Genomic DNA, 26,765 nt, shown 5'->3' with positions numbered 1-26,765 from the left:
TATGAGGTGTCTCTTTAGGTATATGAGGGTCGCTGAGCTGCTTGAGGAGACAGTCTGTCCCTTATAGGAACTCAAGTGCTGTGCTGGGAGCTCTGCTGTTCTGTGCAGAGCTGCTGGGCAGGTACCTTTAAGTCTGCTGCAGCTGAGCTCATAACCAATTCTTTTCCCAGGTGCTCTGTCCTAGGAAGGTTGGCTTTATTTATGTAAGTCCCTGTTGTGCTGCTGCCTTTTTTTATAGATGCCCTGGCCCACACAGAGTAGTCTAGTCTCAGTCTGCCAGCAGAGGCATTGCTGAGCTGCTGCAGGCTCTGCCCTGCACTGTGGGAACTGCCTAGGTACTGGCGGACTGCCTCGGTAGTGGGGGACACCCTTTTTGCCACTGAGCTGGATGGTCCTGGGTCCAGCTGCACTTGCTGTGAAACTCAATCCAGAGCGTTTCAGATTGCTTGTTTTGTGAGGGTGGTACCCACCAAGCCAGCTCCCTGTGTTAGTCCCCTCCCTTTCAGTTAAATGGGTGGCTCTGTCTCCCAGGCGTTCTGGGCGCCTGCCGAAAAGGCAGCCCAGACTTGTGTGAGTTTCTGTGCGCCTACACGGCACCAGCTGAAACCATCACACTGAAAACTTGTGGCATTTTTCAGCCTGAGAATCTCCTGGTCTGTGGGCAGTGAAAACTTGTTTGGAAATGCGGTGAGCACTTACCCTGCTATTCTCGCTGGCAACTGCACCCCAGAACTGTTCCTATTCGGCCATCTTGGATCTTCTCCCCCCACCCAGAAGGGTGTTCTCTTAAGGGGCCAGTCACACCTTGGAAAGAGGCAAAATGAAAGGAAATCAAACAAGGTGCTGAAAACAAGTGTAACTGGCAGCTTCTCTCTCTGCTGCTCGATTCTTCACCTGTGAAAGGAGAGGGCTGAGCCGGATGGTCTCTGGGGATTGTAGCAAGGTGGGAGGGGTGTGAGGTGCAGAGCCAGACTTACCTGGTTTGAATCTTGCTGCTTCTAATGGCTAGCTGTATAGCCTTACACCTATCACTCCACTTCTCTGAGCGTGTCTCCTCAGCTGTGAAACGGCATTAATGACACCTAATTGATAAGGTCTTTGAGTGGATTAAGTGAGACGGTGCGCACACAGCTGCAGGCACGAAGCCCAGCACATAGAAAGGGCTCCATCACTTCTCTCTTTTTGCCTCTGCCACTTCTACCCACAAAGATCCTGTCCTTGCTCTTGACCAGCCATCTCAAGTACGCATCAGAGTTTCCTCTGCCCTGAGTGGAAGGAACCTCATCCTCCCATCCAACAGCCCCTTCCATGGACTAATGATGGGCCTGAGGGAACTCTGGCCTCTTTACTGCAAAGGTCGCTAAACTGGTTCATTTTCCTCCTAGCACAGGAAAACTCCCCTGTCCAGCCCTAGGAGAGGGATAGGTCTAAGCAGGATCATGTGACTCACCCTGGCCACAGAATGTGAGCAGAAATTTTATCAACCAATTCCACTTCTGACTCATCAAAATTCCTCCTTTGAACAGAACCAAATATCACATGTTCTCACTCACAGGTGGGAGTTGAACAATGAGAACGCATGGACGCAGGGAGGGAAACAACACACACTGGGGCCAGATGGGAGGTTGGGGTCAAGGGGAGGGAGAGCATTAGGACAAATACTGAATGCATGCAGGGCTTAAAACCCAGTTGACAGGGTGATAGGTGCAGCAAACCACCACGGCACCTGTATACCTATGTCACAAACCTGCACGTTCTGCACATGTATCTCAGAACTTAAAGCAAAATTTAAAAAAAAAAAAAAAAATTCCTCCTTTGCCTTCTCCCTTTCCCCAGAAAATGTGGAGCCTGTACTTGGAGGACAGTGGCATGACAGTTTGAAAGGAATCTGGGTCCCTAAATGACTGCATTAGAATGTGATATGGGTAAGCTATTCTGCTCCTGAGACTACAGGGTTCACTTGTTACTGCACCTGAGCCTAGTCCCCGCTAACTAAATCAGAGAGCCTGACACTTCCAAAGGGCACAGCTCCTAAAACAGGACATCTTTACCTATTCCCTGTCTCGGGGCAAGTTCCTCCCTCTCCTGACTCTTTCTTCTCAGGGAGTGGAGACCAGCTTTCCCTACCTCCACCTCCCGCCCCTGCCCTCTATAAGAAGATCTGGATTCTAACATCCAAATTCACATTCATAGTCTCTGCCAGGGTTTCCATCCCTCTTGTGCACATTGGCTCCTTGTGGCCAGCATGTCATCGTGAAGCTCCCCAGGGGACTTCTGCGATCGGGCCTGCCATCTCATCCTCTGTACCCACTGGGTCTGGACCTCAGTTTCCCCACATCAGAAAGCCCCGGAAGCCTTCACCTGATCTGATATTTGCAAGCCATGGGAATCATGTCTGAGAGGAAATGAATGCCTGAGGCTGACAGCCAGCAGTCCACACCGCAGCCCAGCCTCCCCGACACATGACCACAGCCTCTCCTGGCTGAGTAAACACGTTTTATTGGGCCTGGATACACTTCCTGGCCATTCTGCTCCCACCTCCCTTCTCCTGCTCTGGCCAGTTCCCCAGCACAGCCCCTCCCCGGGGCCTCCCATACCTGTCCCTCAGATCCCCACTGTCTCCTGACACTTTTCTACTCTGACACCTGCATCCCCAGCCTTAAGGGGCGTGGAGAGTTTCTCTCTTATCAGCTTGTTTTACTGCCCCCTCCTCCTTGGTTACACAGTAATTTGGAGCAAAATTCCTGGCAAGCATAGATCAACAACTGTCAGCTCCCAGCCGGAGAGAAAGGGCCCCTTCAGTGCTGTCTGTCTCAGGAGACTGGGAGAAGAAGCAGAAAGAACCCCACAAGGAAGGGAGAGGCACTCGTGGAAAGAGGGCTTCACATGTGAAGTGAGGTCAGGGAAACTAGAACAGAAAAAAGCCAGGGCCAGCCCACAGACAGCTGAGAAGAATCCGACTCACAGCTCAGCTCAGCCCTGGCACAGAGAGAAGACAGGCCTGGCAGCACCCAGGGACCCTCTTTCCTCAGCCGCCGCCTCCAGGGCAGCAGGAGCACTGATGCTCTAGAAGGTATGTTCTGGAGTCTGGAACAGCAGAATTTAAGGAAGTAAAGATGGGTGTCCGGGAAAAACCCTCAAGCTGCTGTGCAGCCCACGACTGAGTTGGCCACCTGAGGCCAAGGGTGGCACTCCAGCCTCTCAGAGGCCGGCTAGAGCCACAGGAAAGGGCCAGAAGCCAGAGAAAGGCCAAAGGTGGACACCCTGCCTCCGTTTTCTCCTCTGGAAACTGACCTCCTCTTTCCTACACCTTATCGTCTCTCCCTCTTCTCTTTGTTCGCCGCTGGGCGGTGACCTCAGGGATCCTGGCCTAAGCTGGTGATTGTGCAGGTAACTGCGTCCGTGAAGACCGTTCTCCGGAAGATTGAACCCCAATTCAGCCATGGTGACTCCTTTGACATCAAACTGGGGAGGGCTGTGAGCCGGGAGCACGGGAGACCCTTCCTTCCAGCTCCTCTGTTGTGATCTGCCCATGGAAGTCCCTGTGGACACGAAATCCTGCTTGGATCATCTAACTGGAGGCTCTCGGTTCTTCACCTCCACATGCCGTCTTGACCCCAGGAGGTTCAGAGGAGGAAATACACCACCCTCCACTGGCACCCCCCTTGGCCTACACAGAGTCACCCCTGAGCCCCTCAGTGTGTGCTGAGGTGGGCCCTGCTCTCTACAGGGGCATGGAAAGGAATAGCTTGGGGTGCTGTGAGGCCCCCAAGAAGCTGGGCCTGTCCTTCTCCATCGAGGCGATCCTAAAGAGGCCTTCCAGGAGGAGTGATAGAGACAGGCCAGAAGGGGCAGGCAGAGAGGGCCCCGGAGAAGCTGCAGCCTCAGGCTCTGGCCTAGAAAAGCCCCGACAGGACCAGCCCCAAGGTAAGTGTCTTCTGATCATTTCTTTCTGTTTCCTGGGCTCAAGACCCAGCTGGGGTCAGGCAGAGAAAAAGCTTCTCGGTCTCTATCCACTGAATAGAGGACTCTAAAATTCAGAGCAGGAGCGGGCTCTGGGCTGGTGGCCTGGTAGACCTTTCCATCTTTGGTTTTTCAGCTGCAGATACCAAGGCTCAGTTAGTTGCAGAATTCAGGGACCTGGGGCTTTTTCCTGTCACCAGGCGCCAGCTAAGAGTGCTAGTTATCGTTTATTCGGCATTGACCAGGCAATAGGCATTCTCTTTTAATTTCAGTAGAAAAGCATGATTATCATAACTGGACAGATAAGAAAACTCTGTGAAAGAGAAGAAGTGGAAAATGTTCCCAAGTTACATAGCAGGTAAACAGAAGCCCTGTCATCAGGATCTGGCTCCGACTCCCCTAAATCCCTGCTGGGCCCAGCACAATCTCCTCCTCTTAAGCCGAGTTCTGCCTGCACAACTTCCAGGGGCTGCAGCTTTAGCTTGGGAAAGGTCAGTCCACCCTGATCACCTTCCTTGAGCCCATGGCCACCCCAAGGCATGTCCCCAGATAACAGTGACCAGGTAGATTGAGAGCTGATTTGAGGAAGGGAGGAAAGCCGCAAGGGGACATTGAGGTGGACACACACCTGCTAAGAGTCAAGCACCCAGGGTGAGACTTAGCTCTGGCCTGCCATGGGGCCTCAGGTACATCCCCGTCCACTCTGGCCTCAGCCTTATGCTTGGCAAAACACCTGGGTGAGGGAATAAGAAGTGGTGAAGCTGGCGATGTCTCAAGGGTCTTTTGAGTCTGACAGTCACTGAGCCTGGAATAGCTCCCATGAGGTTCTTAGTTCCCTCCCCTTTTCACCCTTTTTTTTTTTTTTTTTTTTTTTTTTTTTTTTTTTTGAGATGGAGTTTCGCTCTTGTTACCCAGGCTGGAGTGCAATGGCGTGATCTCGGCTCACCGCAACCTCCGCCTCCTGGGTTCAGGCAATTCTCCTGCCTCAGCCTCCTGAGTAGCTGGGATTACAGGCACGTGCCACCATGCCCAGCTAATTTTTTGTATTTTTAGTAGAGACGGGGTTTCACCGTGTTGACCAGGATGGTCTCGATCTCTCAACCTCGTGATCCACCCGCCTTGGCCTCCCAAAGTGCTGGGATTACAAGCTTGAGCCACCGCGCCCGGCCCCCTTTTCACCCTTTTAATCCAAGAAAACGCTGGAAAGGAAGCTCAGAGAGCCCTCGACGTCATCACCAGCCTTACACAGAGCTCCACATCCCCCCACCAGGCAAGTCTCCCATGGAAGGAGCTGATGAGGGGTCGCACTCAGCTGCAGGCATGGGGAAAACCAGGAGGGCTGTGGGCAGGCAGGAGGCTGGTGTGTTTCCCTGCAGCTGAGCTTTCCAAAGGGAAAGGGTCCCCAGCTTAATATTTAGAAGCTCATTAATATCTTCCAGTCCATTGAAGATTCATAGAAACATTTCCACTGGGGTCCTGAGTTTTTCTATGATCACCCTGTGTCATGAACGAGCAGTCTCGCCTCTCTTGTCATAGCACTTTCCCTTTCTCTAGCCTGATGACAGCAGGCTTTAGAAAGGAAGCCACTCTTTCTAGGCCTCCATGGAAGATTCTAGCATGTTCCATGTCAGCTATCCATCTGGTCCCACAGAACAGACCCCAGTAAGTTCTGGCCAGGCTAGCAGTGGTAACATTGGATGGTTCCTTAATACTTCCATTTTCCCATCTCATTGCCACACTTGAGAGCCCAACTTACAGACGATGAAACCAAGAAGAGAAGACAAATCCCCCACAAAAAATAGGCGAGTAACGAACACTAGAATTGAACCCTGGTGGCCTGAGACTATCCCCTCTAGATTATTCTTGAACATAGTTTAAATCCATCTATTGCCCGCTATACTGGAATTCTGCATTTCTGAAAGCTTGGAGAGGGTCCCACTGGCAGCACTCAAGATGACGGTGGGTGCACAGATAAAAATGATCTAGCTCGATAGTCCTGTTGTTACTTCTACACTAACCTTGTATTTATGATGAAAGATACTGCTATCCATGTATAATCATGATATAAGATTTTATTTTAAAATACATTTATTATTTAAGTCAAACAAACAAAAAAAAAGTCTATCTGGGAAAATGCTAAGCAAATAATGCAGATGGGATACCAACATGCCAGAAACTGTACAAAAGAAACCTGTAGAAACTGCAAATGAGCTGGCATCTGTGAAACAGGCCAGGTGAGGAGGGCAGGGATTCAGGAAATCTGCCCACTAAGCCCAGATCTGGCCCCGACGCACAGGAGGACCTCAGGCAAGTCACTTCCCTCTCTGGCCTCAATCTCCCCACCTGTAATACGACAGAGCAGAGCTAGAATATTCATAGAGTCTCTCCAAGCTCTGACATGCCATGACCCATTCAATAACAAATGAGTTGCTGAAAAACCCTGGAGGATTCCCTCGTGGTGATTTTCCACCACAGAATCACTCCCTGCAGAGAGGATGATCGTGTTGCCAGGCAGGGAGGGAACAGAGAGACTGGAAGGCTCCCCCCGCCTCTCCCTAAATGCCTAGCCCTGTGCTTGTTGCTGCTGGCCGATGCTTCTCTACTCCCTGTCCTACGTCCCTCCTTTCATGCGGGACCCCTCAGCAGAGGGCAACAGGACAAGAAATAGACAGCAACCCTCCCCTGTCCCAAGAATAATGACAGAGGAGTCAGATCCTCTCTGTCTTCTTAACATTTAAAGGGCTTCCTAGACTGGCTCATGGACATCCCTTGCCATCTCGCCTAGAGCGCTTGTTAAAAATGCAGCCTGTCAGGCCCAGCACTCAAGACTCTGACTGTAAGTCAAAGGGCCCAGGAATCTGCATTCTAACAAGCTCTCCCAAATGATTCTGATGTTGGCGGCCGAAGGAGGTGGTCCTTGGAGGAAGCTGAGGCTCAAAAAGGTAAAGTGGCTCTTTCTAAGCTGCAGAGCCAGTACGTACAGGAGATGGGTCCGGGCTGGTTATCTAGGCTCCAAGGTCAGTGTACTGCTCTACCCCCCTCATTTCTCATGGCAGAGACCAAGATTCTCCCTGACATCTTCCCATTCCTGAAGGGACCTCTGTGATCTATGGATTGGACCCTTCCAGGTCTTAAGTCAATGGGAAAATCCAAGAGGACCTCCCTATCTGAAAAGATGCTACAGCCAGCTTCCTGCCCCCTCCTCCAAGGATAGACAAGTTCTCCAAAACCCAGGACCCTCCAAAGTTAAGGGAGACCCAGTCAGGAGGAAGCCTCTTTACACTGAAATGTCAGACCCTAGGAAGAGAGAGAGAGAGAGAGAGAGAGAGAGAGAGAGAGAGAGAGAGAGAGACAGACAGAGAGAGAGAGAGAGAGACAGAGAGAGAGACAGAGAGAGAGACAGAGACAGAGAGAGACCGTTTTTGCACCTCTACCACGGATAATCCTCTGTGGGGAAATCATAAGCCCAGGGGGAAAGGTGATGGAAAATTGGCAAGGAAGAGACCACCCCAGTGGGTAAACTAGTGTGGCTTGCCTGGCCTGCGGGGAACTCAGGTATATTCCCTTGCCTGCTCATCAGCTCTTCATTCATTCCGTGAATGATCACGGAGTGCTTATTCTGGGCCAGTCTGGGGGCTGGGAAGGTAAGGTGAGCAAAACAAGATGTAGTGACTACCCACCTGGAGGGGGAGGGGATCGCCAGGCATGAGAGTTCCTGGCAGTGCCACCTTGGGGCAGTGCTGACTTCTGCCCATCTTGTCTGGTAGAACTCTTGGCATTTGAGAAGCATCCCGAAGCAAGGGACAGCAACGTTTTTCTGCAAAAGAATCGATGGTCATTTTAAGCTTTGAGGGTCAGATGGTCTCTGTCACAATTACTCAACTCTTCAGTCACAGCTGAAACTTGCCTGTAGACAATGTGTACAGAAATGGGTAGGTTTATGTTCCAATAAAGCTTTATATGCAAAAACAGAGGTCAGGCCAGATTTGGCCCTCATGCTGCAGTTCATCAAGGGCCTGCCCCTGACACATGAGTGTGGCACTCAAAGTCCTTCCCAGACTGGCCCTGTTCGTCCCAGGCTCACCTCCCATCATACCCCCACTGGCCCTGTCTACCCTTGAGGTGCATGCAGCTCCTCTCCAAATTCCAAACCTCTCTTGCCCTTTAAATGCCTTGGCATCTTTGCCATTTAGAAGCCACTGCTCCTCCTGCCGCCTCTTCTTCCTCGTCTTTTTCCTCTTCCTCCCTGTCTGAATAATTTTCTATGGCTGTTGTAACAAATTACGGCAATCTGTGTGGCTTAAAACCCAGAAATTTATTCTCTTACCATTCGGAAAGCCAAAAATCTGAAATCCAGGTGTTGGCAAAGATAGCTCTTTCTGGGGCTCCCGGGGATCCATGCCTCTCTGGTAGTGTCTGCTGGTTCCAGCAACCCCTTATCCTCATTTGACTTGTAGACCCATCACTCCATTTTGCCTACATCTTCTCACAGCCTTGCCACCATCTGCCCCCCCCACCACCATGTGTGTGTGTGTGTGTGTGTGTGTGTGTGTGTGTGTGTGTGTGAAATGCTTCTTTCTCTTATAAGGACACCTGTCATTTGATTTAGGTCCTACCCTAAATCTGGGATGATCTTATGTCCAGAGCCTTAATTATATCTACAAAGACTCTATTTCAAAAAAAAAAAAAAAAAGTAATTCCCGGGGTGAGAACTTAGACATATCCTTTTGGGGCTCACCATTCTATCCATTCTAACCACTACACCTTCCCTCATTTCTTTGTCCCCTCATATTCCTCTTTCTCCTTTTCTTTCCCCATCCCTCACCTCTTTCTCCTCTCCTCCTCCTTCTCTTCTCCCTCCTTTCCCTAGCCCTCCTCCTCCCTGAACTACCTGAAATCAAAGACAGCTGCTCTGCTATGGGCACTGAGCGAGGCAGCCCTGGTTTGGAGCCGTGACGGAGTTCTGCATGTATCTCGTCACCTGGTAATTAACAGCTCGGGCTCTTACCCAAGTAGACCCAGAAGCTCCCATCAGAACAGACAAGAACAGGGCAAAATGACATGGAGTTTAAAATGGGCACTTTCCCAAGAGAAGTATGCTTTGGTCTCTCTCCAATGGACTCTGTCTCTCAGTTCCTGACACCAGAACTATGGGGACCTCCCTGCGAGAGGGCAGCAGTACTGAGAGACTGGTTCTAGAACTGAGAACCTGGCTCGGTCTCAGGCCCTGTGGGAGCACAAGAAAGTACAAGGCACAGCCTAGTGAAATAATAATACAAGAAAGGGGAGGCAATGAATAAAGGGTATATTATGAAGCCAATGGCCCCTGTGGGTAACTGAAGGTCAAATCCCTTGGGAAATGGAGCAAACATACTCCCCAGAATTATCCAAGGATTTGATCCATAAAGACAAACCCTGACAGTGAGAAGTAGATATGGAGCACAGAAAGGCTTAGGTGATACAAGCCAGGCATTGATAACATCAGCTATAATCATGAGACCCAGAATGTCAGAGCTAAGGGAAATCCAAAGGGGCAGAGGAGGAGGCTTAAAACATTGGCTGTAATTTAAGTTTGATTTATCCATTGTGTTATTTATCCAGACATGCAATAAATAACCACTGAATATCTACTGAGTACCAGGCATACCTATTGCACAACAAATCATCCCAAAACTTAGCGGCTTAAAATAACAGTAAATATTTATTATCTCACTCAGTTTTGTGGATCAGGAATTTGGAAGTGACTTAACTGGGTGGTTCTGGCTCAGGGTCCATCATAAGATTCCAGTAAAGACATTATTTGGGGTTGCAGTCATCTGGAGGCTGGACTGGAATAAAAAATATATATCCAAGGTGGTTCACTCACATGGCTGGTGAGTTGGTAACAGCCACTGGTGGGAGGACACAGTTCTTCCCTATATAGGGCCCTCCATGTGCTGCTTGAGTATCCTCACAAAATGGCAGATAGCCTTTCTCAAAGCAAACAGTCCCAGAGGGACAGCCAGGTGGAAGCAGCTTGCTTTTAGGACTTAGCCTGAGAAACCACATCACTTCACTTTCACAGTATTTCATTCATTAGAAATGAGTCACCAAGTTGGGCCCACTTAAGGAGAATTTGAAAAGAGGAGTGTCAACAAAGTTGCAAACCCATCTGACAGCCACTACAGTACTGAGTTGGGCACTGGAGATGGTATAGAGCAGTGGTCCCCAACCTTCTGGGCTGGTTTCATGGAAGATGATTTTTCCATGGACGGTGGATGGGGGAATGGTTTCAGGATGATTCCAGCACATAACATTTATTGTGTACTTTATTTCTATTCTTATTACATACTCACGATAGTGTGGAATCAATGGGAACCCTGAGTTTCCTTTTCCTATGAGAATATAATGCTGCCACTGATCAGACAGCAGGTGAGACAAATGAAAGTATAACTACAATTGTGGCAAGTGCTGGGAGATGGTGACATGGTACTCCCAGGGACAATTCCACTGGGAAGTCGGTCTGTCAGGGAGGTCAGAAAGTGTTTCCCAGAAAAGTTATTGTTCTGTAATCTGAAGACTGAGCAGGGTGGAAGGGAGGGTATTCTCATGGAGGGAGCCCCAAGGACAAAGACCTATTAATAGATGATATCCAGGGATACTAGTTGAGGTCTAGGAGCCAGAAAGCGACCAACCCACGCTGGCGTTGTAGGCTATGGTAGAGATTTTTATTTTTGCTTTGTATTCCCAGGGCAATGAAGAACCATTTTTGGATTTTAGGCAGGGAAGTGTTCAATGATCAGTATTAATGATAACTATTTGGTTCCAATTGACAAAAATTATCTTAGGTTAGCTGAAATGGAGAGGAGTATGTATTGCCTTGGAGAAAATTAAGAACTCACTTCCCAGACTAAGCCACGTGAAGGGCAGAATAAGCAACCTTCAACCATCATGGGATCCAAAACCAAAAATGTTATCAAGTCTCTGCAGCAGTTCTCCCTGCGTGTGAGCTCACCTCTCTCTTGCTGCTAACTGGTATCCTCCTGATAGCTTCCAACAGCTCCAAGAGTTACATCAGTCTCCAGTGATGTCCTCAAGATCTCTAAAATCCCATATTCAAAAGCCCCAGAGGAGGGGCACCCATTGGCCGAGCTTGAGTGAGATGTCCACCTCCAAACCAGTCAGTTGAGACCAGAGGATGTAGCTGGAGGAGCTGTGTGTGCTTGGGCCTTGTCTGGAGTCTTCATCTTGCTGTTTTTCTTTTTCTACTTCACTGCTCCATGCTGGGATGATGGTTCCTTATTTCAGAGCCCTTAGAACTCTTTATACATCATTTTAGTCTTCATATATGGAAACCTCAAGTTTCTTTAACAACGGTGTGTTCCTAAAGAGGTTTCCTCCCCACTCCTTGTAAAGAGGCAGTTGTTAATAATTTGTTGGCCAGAAATGTCTCTTCCTCCTGTTTGCAAAGCCCTGTGACTTTATATATCTCTAACCTGGGCACTCTGCACATTTGCTACCTTGGTCGGCCTTCCATAGGTGTTTAATCAAAGAGAACAATTAAATTCCTCCCCAGTTCTTGGCAAGAAGGGTAACTAAATATGGATTCCCCCATTAAACAGGAACAAGTTCTAGGACACTTCCTGTGTCACACCTTAGAACATCCTCTGACTGCACAGCTTGTATTGTCTGATTGTTCCCCTGCATCAACACAGTATAGATTGGAGAGGAAGTGGGGATGGTCTGATGCATAAACACACGTGTGCACACACACATGCATGCATGAAACATACGTATGCATGCACACAATTTCCAAGCAAGAAAGGGAGTTAGAACCGTTGAAATATTATAGCACTGTCAAAGCACAGGAAATCAACCCATCACTACCCTGTTCCAATAATCTGTGCCCATGCTTTATGTCTTAGTCTCACCAGACCTAAGCACATTGTCATTAGTCACATTGTCATAACACAAATACGATATACAAACCTAACAAAGTGCTTTAGAACACAGAAGAGGGAATAATGAACTCTACATAACACCATCAGAGAGGGCACTTCGGACAAGCAGTGGCTTTTTTGAGATGGAGTCAGACAGAGAAGGGCCTTGTCTGGAGTCTTGACGTGGCCAGGAAGAGGAAAGCCTGTAAGGCATCCAGGAGGTAAAAAAGGAATCATCCTTTCAAGAACAACAAGATTGAGTGGCTGGAGTCTAAAAACCATGGAGCATCGTCACAAGCGATGAAAGGGGTAAGGTAGATGGAAGGTCGAGTGTGTCAAGCCAAGGACATTAGCCTTCATATATGTACATCAGCATTTTTTAAATCTTAGATTTTAAAATGTTTTGGGAACTTCAGGCTTTCATTGAGATGCATGATCAGAGCTGTGTTGAATGAAGGGAAGGTGGAGTGGGCCCCACACACACTTCAGTGAAGGAGCTCTATCACTGTGTGTTTTGTAGGGTTTCCTTACGATTTCCTTTAACAAAGGGTAGAGTTGCTTAAAAAAAAAAAAAAGAAGAAAGAAAAATTTAAAAAAATACATAAGTAAAAACTATGAGCGAGTGTGTGTGGGTGTGGGTGTGTGGTGGTGGGAAGTACATATGCTAAAATTTATGCACACAAACTATTATGAAAGTGAGACCACAGGTATGGAAGATGCCAAGCGTCACACTGCCTAGAGACTGCTAAGCCAGTCACCCCTGGGAGTGGCACTCCTTTTGCTGGTGAGTTTCTCAAGGGTCTGCTCCTAATTGTTTCAGTGATTTCTTTATTCTCATCTCTTTTCACCTTTCTGTTTTATTTGGTTGTTTATTTACACAAGAAACGCCTGTGTATTACAGGAAAATAGAAAATACAGATAAAAATGTAAAAGAAATGTAATTATAATTCTACCATTTTACCACCCAGTAATCATTACTTCAGATATTTTGATTGAATGATTGACTCATAGAGACTGATAGAAAAAAATATTTTACAAATATGGAAGCTAGTTTATTGTAAGCTAAAATTTTGCACTCTTAAATTAAAAAAAAATAATAATCTATTGTGTTTCCACTAGGAGACTCACAACAGACCTTGGAAAGAAATGGTTGATTGATCTGAGCTTTAACGAATGAGTAGGAGTTTGCGAGGCAAAGGAGGACAAGGCATTCCAGACTCAGGGAGCACAGAACAAGGACCTGGAGAATAAAAGGGCAGAGCTGATTTGGGGAATCTGGAAATGGTCAGGTGGGACTAAAATTATGGAAATGACAATGGAGAGAAACCAGAAGAAGCTAGAAAGATGGAATAGGAAAGGCCTTGAATGCCATGCTAAGGAGCTCGCCTTGTTCCCTGTGGGTGTAGGGAGCTATAGTAAGTCTATGGCCTGACTAGAGAAATGAGGCCAGCACAGGTCAGCCATGGGGAGACTCCTGCCGTGCACCCCACCTTCGTGTGTCAGGAGGTGTCCCCAGCCTACAAGAGGGCTGCAAAGGGGGCCCTGGGTGTCCTCCATGGTGAACCACTGTTTTCAGAAGATAAGGACGAGGCCCATTTCCGGAGACTGCCCAGCAGCAAAGTCCCCTGAGCCTTTAACTGTGCAGACAGGACCAATTAGCAGACCCCAGAGAAGGAGCAATCAGGGGAAGGCGTTGAGCGCGGAGAAACATCCGTTTATAATTAGGTGGCCTAATCACCTGTGTAAATTGTGTATTTCTTATGATCGATGTGCTAAACGGCCCAGGTTTAATTAAGTTCTGCTGACTCGTTCTCTTTGAAGACCCATTAAAGTGTGAGTCACAGCTTGTACCATGAATAACAGGGAGAGGAGCAACTTGAAAGGGATGGCAGTTCCCTGCTGCCTCCATCCCCCTCCACTGCTGCCCCCACGTGCCCACTCCCCAGGTAGGCTGTGCTGTGACCACCTGCTTCTTAACTTCTCTGCCCAGAACCTGGTAGGGAGATGCTGGGCTGGATGGGAACTCAAGGGTTTTCTCACTCCTGACCCAGTGCTCCTTCCCAGATGATCCATGCTGCCTCAGGTGTGTCCCTTCTTAGGTACTCAGAACACCCTGCTCTCTCCTGGTGACTGAGAATCCTGTCCTATGGATGGACCAGGGCCATGAATGAGCTTGCATTTTCCAGCCTCTTGACTAACAAATTTCCAAAATTCTACACACTGAGCTGCATTCTACCTTCTTCTCTGTTCCGTATTATGCTGTTCTGCCTTCTCCCACCTTGATCTCTTATTTCTAACTCTCTGTGATCTGTAAGCCAAGCATCAGCCTTCCTGGCCCCCTCCCAACCTCCCCTTTTTCTGTAGGAAAATTGAAATGCTGACCTTCATCCTTCCTGAACTAGCCCCGTGGACACTGCTCTTTACCCTCCCACCCTGCTTTGTAGTCCTTGATTAGGGGGACTCTGCTCTGACTCATCATCCAGAGCTCCTGGGCACCATCCCCTCCCTGGTCTCCCTCCTTCTCCCCAGGCACCAGCAGAGATGTAAGTGTCAGGCAGCCCTCCCTTCCTCTTATCTTCCCTATACTTCCGGTTTCCCCAAAGCCGTCAAAGATGACACTATACCTGAATGTATACCTATCAGATACTATCTTTCCTAGAGATTTCAGTGATCTTTCCTGATTATTTCAGTGATCTTTCCTCATTGTTTCACTGATTTCTTTATTCTCATCTCTTTCTACCCTGCTGTTTTATTTGGTTGTTTATTTACACAAGGAGTTCCTGTATATTACAGAAAAATAGAAAATACAGATAAAAAGGTAAAAGAAATGTAACCATAATTCTACCATGTGGTAATCAGAGGAACCTGCAATGCAGCGAGAAACTTAAAGTTAGACCCAGAATGTGACTTTTTCAAATATTCAGTGGGAGACCCTCTACGGTAGCACCATCCAACAGAATCTTCTGTGATGATAACAATATTCTATATCTGCACTGTCCAATATCGTAGCCACTAGCCACATGTGGCTATCGAGCTATGAATAGTAAGACTAAGAAACTGAATGTTTTGCTCTATTCAATTTAAATAGTCTCATGTAGCTAGGGGATATCATATTGGACGGTGCAGTCCTAAGGAATTAAACCCCTCACAAGGTACAGCCTCAGATCCTAACCTCATTTCCTTGACTCCAGGCTGAAGTCTATCTGTCTCTCCTAAAACTGCTCTTGGCCTTCCGGTTGGGTCTTTCCAGTCGTACTTCCTCACCAGTATGAATTTTAGGCACCCCTCCTTACTCCAAGAGCAGCCACTGAAACGGTTAGACACACACACATCATGATCAGCATCATCACCTCTCAAGGACAAACATGTATCCTGAGAATGGGTGGTTCAAAGCTAATGAGAAAAAATATTTTTCTAATCAGCCTATGACTTGGCAGGAAGCCCCTCCACCCTGAAGTCAGCAGTCAGGTTGTTTTGCAGAGTAGAGTTTAGATCCTTTCCTTTTTCACCCCACCTCTAAATTACCTTCTTCCAGTCCACTTGGGAACAGGGAAAAGCCAGCATGACTTAAGAGCTGCTCTTTTAGTTATACAAATGGAAGCTTTGAAATATCTATTTTATTACGGATTCTATTCTTAGTCATAAATTGTTGTTCACCTGCGTTTCCTTCTGGGGTACATAGAGGAGATGGCTTGTTTTCGTTATGATCTGTCTTCTGTTTCTACTCCTCTGTTCTCCACATTGTTTCATTTCCTGTATTCCAGTTCCACACCCCGTATTCTCTCCCACAGTTCTATAGTCCCAGGAAGACCTCAACTGCATGCTGTCCTTGACACCTCAGTTTGCCTGGCCAACCTGGAATCTTCCCTTTTGTAATTTTTTTTCCTTTGGCAGCTTCCCACAGAACTGCACTATATCATTTACTATCATCTAATATGCTGACTGAATGAATGAAGGAGTAAATGCAGCACTGTCCAGCACGGCTTGTTCATTTCGTCCTTCTGCAGACAGGCCCTCAGTGCCTATTAGGTGTTGGGTACAGAGATGACATTCACCGAGCTCTTGAAATGAATTAACACCTGCCATTTATCTCTACATCAGTTCTGATTGACTTCAGCTATCTCTCTTAAACACAACACCAGCTCTAAACACAGAACAAATATCTTTAAAAACACACACACACAAAGTTAAAAAAGCAGTGTGGACTTGGGGAGGGAAAGGGGGTAGAAAACGAGAGGCAGAGATGAGGCTGTGTTACAGAGGTGGGTGGCAGGATAATAGCTTACTCTAATTCAAAGTTTCACTGCCTGCGACTCCCAGAAAGCTTCCAAGAATCCACAAAACTGAGAAAAATTACTTTGAGTGGATAAAAATGGATTAACAACAAATGTGAGGACTGGTAGAAAGGAGTGAGGCCAAAAGCAGACCTGAAATCCCATTTCTGAAACCGAGGCAACTGTGTCCGGTGGCTTCCCGGAGAGGAATCTCTCCTTACTGCCCCCCACCCCTTTCATCAAGCAAACTGGTCCTGCAGGAAAGCCTGAGGCAAGGGCTTTTGAGCCATTCCTCCTCCATCCCAGAGAAGGAGGATTATAAATGTCAGGGTGGATTTTGCCTTAGTAACCTGATCATTCGACGCCTCTCTCCTCCTCCATTCTACTGATGGGGAGACTGAGGCCCAGAGACTGAATCTAAAATGTGGCACAAGCTGCATCGTGGAACCAGGAACGGAGCTCAGGTCTTCTGACATCCAGCTCACTGGATTGTGACTATCCAATGATAGCAGGATCGATTATAAACACCAAGAAAGAAAACAAGATAGTTGATTTCCTCAGGTGTTAAACCCTCAGAAGTGAAATCTATTTTTCACTGAGTGTCTACGTGAATTCTCAGTGTGTGAAGGCTTTACCTCTCTTATTTGGGGTAAAAAGAAAGTGTGCTTAGTGGGAGTCAGGAGACCTCAGCTGGAGCTCAGACTCCCGCCCGTCCTTTGTGGCAGCTTCAGTTCAAGCCAGTCATCCTTTCTGACCTGTGACATTTGACATCATACAAAATTTCAGACAAATCCGATAGAAGTCTTTTCTGTCCAGCAGGATTGACAGCAGGGCCTGAATTCCACTTTTATCCATTTAAGGCAGATATTTATTAAGCTGTCCTGGGGAGTGAGTTTCTCAGCTGGTCTCAGATACAGTCAGATACCAGTCTCTGCCCTCCAGGCAGTCAAAGCCTAGAGAGGGATGACAGCAGACACAGGAGGCTCCCTTCCCTGGGAGGCTTTGAGTTCTCTGAGCAGGAATGTGAGTGACTCTGGGACATGAAGTAGCTAGGTTCTCAGTTATTTCCTGAGACCAGGCTTTCCTTATAAGGAATGAGGAAAAAATCAGGATAGGCAAGGTATCAGCTAGAATGGTAGGAATTCCACTGGGACCCACAAGTGAAGGTGATCTGGGGAGACAGTTTGTGCCTTTTCTGCAATCCCTAGAACCACACCACAGGGACAATCTGTGGTCCAATCAAGACAAGGATTTTAATTCTGTCCTTAGACGTCCATCGTCAGGTAAACAGACCCACTGCCACCTGGTTTGGTCCTTCCTCCAACACTGTCTGTCACTTGACTCCAACCAGGAGTTATAGGCAATGCTGGTCGAGTCTACCATTCTGCCAATGGGGCAATCTTCCTTGCTCTCCATTGTGTGTCCAGGTTCAAGGACCACTTTTCTGTCCTCATTGTAATTAGTCTATCTGCAGCATGGACCCAGCTGACTGTGCCTTCTTTCTTGAAACAGGCCTCACTTTCCTCCTACTTCAGAGACCTCCTCTTCTTGGGTTCTTAGTTGTCTTCCCCGTTGATGAACCTCTACATGGTGGAGGTGCCTCGGACTTGCTCATGAGCCCTCTCGTCTTCCCCACCTACGCTTTCTGCCTGTGTGATACCCATTCCCATGACTACAAAGGCCAAATAGATGCTGACGGTTCCCTAATTTGGACCTCAGTCCTCAGTTTGCCTTTGAGCACCAAATTTATCAATGCATCTTCTGATTCCGTAGCTTCCTTTGGCTAACCAGTAGGCATCACGCACTTAACATGTCCAAAATGAACGCCTGATTTCCCCAAAATACAAACACATGAACACACACACCTTTTGCTCAAGCCAAAACCAAATTGTCGCCCCTGATTTATCTCAGCCAAAAGATAATCCATCAACCTCACTTGACAGCCTCTCTCCAAAATCCCATAATTAGCTCTATACCTCCCTACAAACAACTTCAGCAGCGTGACAAGAGAGATGGTGGCTGATGGATCTCATCCCACTTATCACATCTGCCACCACCGTGCCACTAGAGATGTTTGATTCTCTTTCCTAGTTGTATAACAAAAAAAATTCCAGGGATGGATTCCAATAGGTTCGGTTCAGATTCCCACACTTGAACCAATCCAGTTCCCACTACAACTACTTGGTGGATGTATGTGAATAATAGTTTTCAAAAGGAGGGCAGGGCAGTGTCCAGGAAACAGGCACTTCTGGGCAGATAAATCCCAACAGGTGTCCACCTCCCTCTGTTAGTGCAGTGACCACCATGTATTCTAGGTCATGTGCTAGCCTAACTGTACCCCCTATCTCACCATATGATGAGTGCTTCCAATCAGGGACCAAGGCTTCAGCTTTTCTACAACTCACTACCTAGTGTTGTGCCTGGAATAAAGAAGTATGTACTTAACAAAAAGGTAGATGAATGAATGACAAAGCTAGCAAGTAGAATGAAGATATTGCCGGTAAGAAAGATCACCCAGGGCTAGAAAGATTGGGAAATGATTTTTGGAGGTTATAAGAATGAACACGGGTGCTGAAGAATCAGCCAACATTAGAATTGCAGACAAGAGAGAAGGAGTGATCCCGGACAGAGGGGATTGCCTTAGAAAAAAACAAAGTAATAAGCACACAGTGATGTGTAATGGATATGGTAAGCAGCCCAACCTGAATGAAGCGAAGTGTATGGGTCAACGAAGTACTGGAGGCAGGGCCGGCTTCATGAGCGTGTGTGTGACTCATGCAGATGCTCAGGGCCCCTGTGTTCAGAAAGAGGTCCCGAGAATGGGATTGAATGCATATTGTTGCCATCTTGAAACCTTGATAATTGCGTGTTTGAATCTCTGATTAGTGGAATCCAGTGGAACAGTGAGGCATGCACCAGGGGCGATCAATGCCTTCACATCACCTCCCAGCTTCTCTAGGATGGGCTCTTGGCCAGCTGTTTCCCTGCTCCCACCCAGTAACATCTTGGTAGGGAAGGGGACTGGGAAGGGGTTCATGGAGGGTTGAGGTCCAGCACTGAGTTGCCGAGTGGAACCAAGTTTCTTCATGGGGTATCCATGACTCTAAGTCTTAGGGTGGGTCCCTAGCTCCCTGTGATGGTCTACTCTCACCCTGTCAGTATACTTGTGATCTCTCAGTAAATGACATGAAATAGCAGATAAAAATCCACGACTGTTTAAGACACTATGGAAAAAAGAAAAAGCTATTTTTCTGTTTTTTGAGCAATAAGCCCCACATTTTCACCTTGCACTGGGCCCCACAAATGATGTCACCAGCCCTTAGAAGAACTGAGGCTGGACAGGTAGGTCGGAGACAGGCTATCAATGACTTTGACTGCTATCAGGCTCAGCCTTCACTTTGCAGACCAAGACTGACACACTTTTCTATGAAGAACCAGGTGGTAATTACTTCAGTCTTTGCAGGTCACAAGGTCTCTGTTGCAATGATTCAACTCTGCTCTTATAGTGCAAAACTGTCAGAGTCAATATGTAAACCAGAGGGAGAAGCTGTGTTCTAATAAAACTTTATTTAAAGACAGACAGTGGGCCAGATTTGGCCTGGGGTGGCCATAGTTTGCCGTCTCCTGCTGTAGACAAAAGGGAGCCGTTGAAGGCAACAGAGCTGCAGAAAGATGCAATTAGAGAAGATTTTCTAGAAGGTTAACTTGGCCTGACTGCCCAGGGTGGGTGAGGGTCAGTCTAGAGGCAGACGATTTTAGGAAAGAGAATCCTGTGAATCTCCAAGCTCGAGGAGCCAGGGGCCGAGGCTCGGGAGCAGCAGTGGGGTGGAAGGGCAGGACGAGGTAATACAAAAACCTCACGAAGGTGCTGATGCCAAGGCCACTGACCTGACTTGGACCCTGTCCCATGCAGAAGGGAGGAAGAGCAAGCGGAGGGTTCGTACCACCTTCACCACCGAGCAGCTGCATGAGCTGGAGAAGATCTTCCACTTTACCCACTACCCAGACGTCCACACCCGCAGTCAGTTGGCAGCCAGGATCAACCTCCCAGAAGCTCGGGTGCAGGTACAGCCATCCCTGCCTCAGGCCCCAGCCTCCATGCCCTTGGGACCACGTGTGAGACACTATCTATCCCGGGCCCTTCAGGGTTGCCGCATCTGAAAGTTTCCGTTGGCTTTATCCTGTGAGTACAGTCATTTTGGCCAAATACTACTTTCTGTGAAATGAGGTCACCATACTTCCAAAACGGTTTCTCTCCTCTGGGAATGGAAAGGGAGTGAAGTGGCATCAGTGATCACCATGAACCTCTGCTCCATACCCTTCCTCCCCACTTGGAGACAGTTCCAAAACATCAGTCACCATGCAGCCTAATTTACAAAATAGGTCTTGACTGCCTAGACCAGGGGTCAACAACCTTTCTGCAAAGAGTCAGATGGTAAGGACATTAGGCTTTGCCGGGTCAACTGTCAGTGTCAGAACAATGGTTCACCCAGACCAAGGCAGCCTCAGAAAATATGTAAACAGACTTTATTTATGAACATGAAATTTGAATGTTGTGGAATTTGCCTGTGTCATAAAATATTACCCTTCTTTTAACTTTTTCCTAGCCAGTTAAAAATGTGAAAACTATTCTTAGTTCAGGAGCCATTCAAAAGCAGGTGGAAGGCCAGATTTCGCCTTTAGCCGGCAGTTTGCCAACCCCGTGATGTCTAGAAGGCACGGGGATCCCATTGGGGGCAGTGTAGAGAAGTGGAAAAGGTCTTGAATTCATAGTCTTTGTCGGAGACCTGGTTTGAGCACGGACAGGCTAATCTCTCAACTGTAATCTCTTCACCCCAGGTGATTTTTGCTTCATGTGAGATTAGAAATAAAGTAGCCCACTGTCACTCACCAGAGGTATTTCCTGCCCTCTTCCCGCATGCCCAGCTTTGCACACGTTGGTCCACCAGACCTGACTGTGGCACCATCAGCATTCTGTCTAAAACAATTTTCCAAGTCGCTCTCCTTTTTTCTTTCCACAAATGAGACGAACTCATTCTAATTCAAAATCAGGCCGACATTCCATTCTTTATTCTATCCTTTCCTTCTGGCTGAGGACCCCTCCTGTCTTAGACTTCCCTCCTTTTCCTTCCCACCTAGAATCAGACACTAGCTAAATGGGAGGCCCCTGTGTCTGCCACAAAGCCCAGAATTCAACACCTGCCTATGCAGAATTACCAAGGATAAATGGCCACAAGTCGGGGACCATGAGCACCTGCTCAGGAATGCAGGGAGCTGCCAATGTTCAGCCTGCCAAGGGGCCCCAGGGGCTGAAAACAGGTGGCCCACTGGTGACCCACACATGACTTTCGCTTGGTCTGCACAGTATTTTAAAACATAGAAGCTTTCACATACAAATCAAGATTCCACTTTGGAGACGGCATGAACCAGCAATGCTGGACTCCCATCTCCACGTGGTGACTGTTGACAAGAGCTGAGGAGCTGCGGCCTTTCAGCTCCATTCACCACAAACCCCACCACTCCTAACTGTGCAGCACCAATGGCTTCACGCATGCATGGCCCCTCAGCCCTGAAGGTATTGAAGGTAGAAACCCTGGTTCCCTCTCAGAAAGCTGACCTCCAGATGCAAAGACATCCTGGATGCCACAGAGGCTTTACAAACTTTCAAGTGCTGTCCCTTGGAAGGTGCAGTTGTTATGAATTTCGAGGAGGTGGTATTAGACAGAGGAAAACTCTTGCTTATCCCCATCCTCTCTCCCTAATTACAGATCTGGTTCCAGAACCAGCGAGCCAAGCGGCGGAAGCAGGAGAAGACTGGCAGCCTGGGGGCCCCACAGAAGCTGAGTGAAGCCAGCATGGCCCTGCCCGCAAATCTGGATGTGGCTGTAAGTGGCTGAGGTCTCAAGGTGGGGTGGAGGGAGCCATCGTCTGGGAGTATCCCAGTCAGATCTAGATGTGAAGAAACACCCTGGGGGCTCTGTCTACGGGAAAGAGTGCAAGGAAAATTCTTTTAGAAACAACACGGGGCAAGGAGAAATCTGGAAGACTGTGGGGCCTGGGATAAGTGGCTGCCTCTCTGTCCCCATGTCCTCCTCCCTTAGTGATGATCATGGTGCCCGTCCTTCCTGTGCAAAACTTCTCCGTTTACAAAACAGGGACACAGAGGGAAGCGCAGTACACAGACGTTGGACCCATGGGCTCTGGAGTCAGACTGCCCGAGTTCTAATCCCAGCTCTCAACTGCCTGAGGTATGACTTGGAAGAGTCACCTTATCCTTCAGAGAATGCAATCAAGTTTTTTGATGAGGATGAAATAACTGAGACATAGAGGATGCTTAGCACCTAGGAAGTGTTCCCTAAGTATTTAGGGAGCCATCCATGGAGACAACACATATTTTTGAGTGTGTACCAGGTGCCAAACACTGGGGATAGAGGAGTAAACAAAATAGCTCTTCCCTGCCCTAGAGTTAAAGGTATTTACACACCCGCAGCAATGCTGTGAGATGGGATTTTTCATTTATTCATTCTTTGCAAATGCGGAAGCTGGGCCCTGAGAAGGAAAATGATATTTCCCTGTCAAACACTGTGAGTACCAGGATTTTCTAATCCCCAGACCAAGCACTTCTCCTCACCTACGGTAACCAACCATCCAGGTTTACACGGGTCCATACACGACTTTCAGAGTGAAACCCAGAAAACCAGAGAAAACCAGAACAAGTTGATTGTATTACCCACTCTGAGCTGCTCAGGCCGTGGAGGGAAAGGCTGAAAAGCTGCAGAAACAGCTTGGGACTCAATTCTGTCTTCTGACCTCTCCTTGTGACAGGGACCCATGTGGACATCCACCGCTCTGCACAGGCTGGCTCCTCCCATGGGGTGTTGTCCGTCTGCTCAAGGTCAGCTGGCCTCGGCCTGGATCCCTGCCCGGATCACCTTCCTCCCATGGCACCCATGGGAAACGCAGCCTGTCCCAGGTGCTCCCACCCATCAAACTTGCATCTCTACGCTGTGTTCTTCCACCTCCACACCCTAAAAGGGGCAGCATCTGTGCTACCTCAACATAGAGATTGGACATCCTCTCCTCAAATGAGCCACTCTCCTCTCCAGGTGAAGGCAGGTAGCAGATGTGCCCTGGGCCTCTGGGGGAATCGATCTTATAATCCACACATGGCCCACAGCCCAGGAAGCTACCCTGAACATGCCAGTTGGAAGGTGGTACCAGACTCAACAGCAAAGTAAACGGTAAAGGACAGCTCTCTTCTCTCCTGGCCAAAGCTGCTTTCCTGGTTCAGAAGACAGGCTGGGTGAGATCTCAGGCCGAGCTCTGAAATGGGATGGTAATCCTCTAGTGCCTGTGCTTCCTCTAACTTGCTGTGTGACCTCCAGCCACTCACTCACCCTCTCTGGACCTCATCTGTTAGAGGAGGCAGCTGGATAAAATGATTTTTGAAGACCTTTCCATGGTGGTCACTGAGATACAGAAGAGGCCAAAGAGAGATTGTTCATGTATGCACTCATCCGTGACGTATGAGCACCCACTGGGGACGCCATAAACAGAACTGGATGTAGAAATAAACAACTCGGGTTCTGTCCTCGTTCATCAAAGCGTAGTGCTGGCCCGCTCCTGCAAGCAGAACGCTTGCTCAGCAACCTTGCTGTTGGCCCGAGTCTAACATGTTCTTTATGATTGTGAGCATCTCAGAGTGAGAGGAAAATGTAGAAAGGTTTTAAAATTCTAAACAGGATTTAGTGTCTTTAGTTATCCTGCTGGATTGGGAAGAGATGTCATTTCTGGCACGAATGAAAAGTAGGACGGTGAGCTCTTTTCATTCGGTTTATCTTTCCGGGATATGTGCAAGGGGACCAGATGGAAGACCAGCCTCACTCTGTCCTGGAAAGCCCGAGCTTTCAGTCAACTCCCTGTTCCCATGCAAAGACCCCGGGCAAACCACATGCTCTGTCTGAGCCTCAGTTTTCCTTTCTGTAAAATGAAGGTAGTAATTCCCACTGGTCTTCTGCCTCAAAGAGCATTCAGGACGCTCTGAGAGGACATGGGAGTACTTTGCAAAGTGAGGGTGAGGCCTCGCACGGAGTCATATTGTTATTCCAAGATTCCACTGCGAAAGTGGCTGCTTTGGGTCCCAGCCCAGGAAGAGTAGCTCCTGCTCTCAGGGAGGTCATCGCTGAGCTTCCCTTCTGCACGGGTGTCCCTGATTCTTGTCTTTGCAGGTGGAGGACTGGGCCTGCTCTGCTAAGCCTGGAAGCCTGGAATGACCCCTTGCACAAGCCTAAAGTAAATTCAAGGAATCTTCCCCAAATCCCAGATCTTCTGCAATCTACCTGTTGCCCTGACCCACCCAGGAGTTGGACCAGGAGCTGGCATCCCTGCATCTTAGTCCTGCACTCCTAATTTGCTGTGTAACCTTACCTAGCTAGCTATCCTGGCTCTGCCTGCAGGCATGCATTATGCCAGAACTACAGACAACAGCTCACAAGATGCAAAAGTGCTTTGCCATCTTAAAAGTGCCAAATCACTCAAAGCCTATGAATGTGGATATGGACACCCAGTCTCCAGCACCGCAGGATGAAAGGAGAAGGCTAGAGAGTGAGGGAGGAAAAATCAGTTAACAAACAAAGGTAGTAGCTCATCACCTGGGTAGCAGGTGCCCATTTGAGGACCCTAAACTCAAATGTGCAAAATAAAATTTCTTTTTTTTTTTGAGACGGAGTTTCGCTCTTGTTACCCAGGCTGGAGTACAATGGTGAGATCTCGGCTCACCGCAACCTCCGCCTCCTCGGTTCAGGCAATTCTCCTGCCTCATCCTCCTGAGTAGCTGGGATTACAGGCACGTGCCACCATGCCCAGCTAATTTTTTGTATTTTTAGTAGAGACGGGGTTTCGCCATGTTGACCAGGATGGTCTCGATCTCTCGACCTCGTGATCCACCCGCCTCGGCCTCCCAAAGTGCTGGGATTACAGGCTTGAGCCACCGCGCCCGGCTGCAAAATAAAATTTCTATCATTTTGCTATAACTGGATTTACTTTCTGTGATGTCTGCAGGAAATGCATGCTGGTAACTTCTAGGTTACTGATGCCTCCGGCACCTCAGGTTTAAAGGCAGTCACTTGAGATCGTTGCCTTCTGCTCCCCTTCTTTCCACAGGGATCTTTGCTAGGCTGAGGGGGAGGGTTAGAGAAGTATTTTTGCAAATGCCACCTCCAGCCTCCCAGAGGGGATGTTTGCTTCCCAGATTTCTCAGTCTCCGACTGGGGTCTTGCCTAGCCTGGTCTTGGGCATGACTCCTCTGCCCTAGAGATGCATCACCCCCTTCAACTCCCTATTGGGGGCTTACTCCACATCCTCTGCTGCAGCCTCTCACCACAGTTGTGAACCCTCCCTGGCTTCCTCTCTCTCTCTCATGAGCAAGAGGAAAAGCTGACAGCCCTCCCATACCCTGCTGGAGCCATGGGAGCCCTGGGCCAGGCAGCAGGCCTCACTCACTCTAGACCTGCCACAGCCATTCCTCATGCCCTGGTGATAGGAAGGTCATGGGTGAGACGTGCAGATCTCCACATTGTAAGAGGAATGGAAAAGAAGCAGGTTCCCTCTGCTCTGGGGTCCCACTCCCCTTCTCAGGCACAAACCCTTCTTCCCCAGGCTCCTCTTGAAACAGGATTTTCCCAACCCTAAGAGGTAACAGGTGGCCAGATGTCTCAGCTTCACTATTAAGGTAAACATTGATTTTGTGAGGCCATTTCTTTCCCCCTAGGAATTTTCTCCCCAATAACTACTTTTATTCCCTTTATCTTCTGTGTGTGGGACAAATGAATCACTTGCTTAGAGCTCTCACCAGCTATGTGACTTTGAGCAAGCGGCATGTCCCCTCTCTGTGCTTGTTCCCGGGATAACAACAATTTCTTGCCTCTTAGAGCTTCTGTGACAATTAAATGAGCTAATACATTTTGGCACACAGTGAGCACTCAAGACATATTAAGAAAAAAGTCATTTTCCCAAATACACCTTCTGCCCCTTTCTACTTCCGAGCTTGAGCATCTATTCTGATCTCAAGTTCTGTTCCAGGAATTCTTAAAGCAGTCTCCAGGAAGTCAAAGAGCTCTCAAGAGACTATGCCAAATTGTATGTATCTGTGTGTTTATTTTTTCTAGGGAAAGGGTTCATTGCTTTCATCAGCTTTTCAAAGAGCTCTGGGGCTTAAAAATAATAATAATAAAGAATCCCTGTCAGACATATCTGAGTCAGATTTTGACAGCTTCATATTCTAGCTATGAGGACTACCAACTTGAGAGAAGATCAAGGATAACTATTTTAGAAAGGTAAAATTTAAAAAATTGCTATGGTTTGAATGTGCACCCCCCAAAAAGTGTGTGTTGTGAATTTAATCACCATTGTAACAGTGTTAAGGGATAGAACTTTTAAGAGGTGATTAGGCCATGAGGCTCTGTCCTCATGAATAGACTAATGTTATTACCAGAATGGGTTCTTTATAAAAGAATGAGTTCAGCCTCTCTCTCTCTTCCATCCGCCCCCAACCACCTTTTTCCTTCCACCATGGGATGACAGACCTTGACAGCAAGAAGGCCCTCAGCAG

At 48.0% G+C, this 26,765-nt stretch overlaps 1 protein-coding gene across 4 annotated transcripts; it reads left to right on the top strand.

The window, feature by feature from the left end:
• Nucleotides 1-2,685: 2,685 nt before the first annotated feature.
• ISX (intestine specific homeobox) lies at nt 2,686-25,173 on the top strand. 4 transcript variants are annotated; one of them, XM_074390989.1, is made up of 6 exons: nt 2,686-3,073; nt 3,361-3,927; nt 20,070-20,221; nt 21,925-22,041; nt 22,312-22,404; nt 22,982-25,173. In XM_074390989.1, exons 2-6 carry the CDS (start codon nt 3,735-3,737, stop codon nt 23,186-23,188), a joined length of 762 nt encoding a protein of 253 aa, XP_074247090.1. In that variant the 5' UTR covers nt 2,686-3,073; nt 3,361-3,734; the 3' UTR covers nt 23,189-25,173. The 4 variants fall into 4 exon arrangements, with proteins under 4 accessions (XP_074247090.1, XP_074247089.1, XP_074247091.1 ...); XM_074390988.1 differs by having other exon boundaries at nt 2,686-3,927; XM_074390990.1 differs by lacking the exon at nt 22,312-22,404 and having other exon boundaries at nt 2,686-3,927; nt 24,385-25,173.
• The last annotated feature ends 1,592 nt before the right edge of the window (nt 25,174-26,765 follow it).

This window comes from Saimiri boliviensis, chromosome 21 (genome assembly GCF_048565385.1).
Source record: "Saimiri boliviensis isolate mSaiBol1 chromosome 21, mSaiBol1.pri, whole genome shotgun sequence".
NCBI classification, from domain to species: domain Eukaryota; kingdom Metazoa; phylum Chordata; class Mammalia; order Primates; family Cebidae; genus Saimiri; species Saimiri boliviensis.
The sequence above is the reverse complement of the archived record's forward strand: the minus strand, read 5'-3'. Positions and strand labels throughout refer to the sequence as shown.

Excerpts from the sequence above, each read along its gene's own strand:
- ISX (XM_074390989.1), top strand. The coding sequence starts at position 3,735 with ATGGAAAGGAATAGCTTGGGGTGCTGTGAGGCCCCCAAGAAGCTGGGC. Across the intron at positions 20,222-21,924 it reads TCCCAGAAGCTCGGGTGCAG|ATCTGGTTCCAGAACCAGCG; the intron begins GTACAGCCATCC and ends CCCTAATTACAG. Across the intron at positions 22,405-22,981 it reads CCAGCTCTCAACTGCCTGAG|GGACCCATGTGGACATCCAC; the intron begins GTATGACTTGGA and ends TCCTTGTGACAG.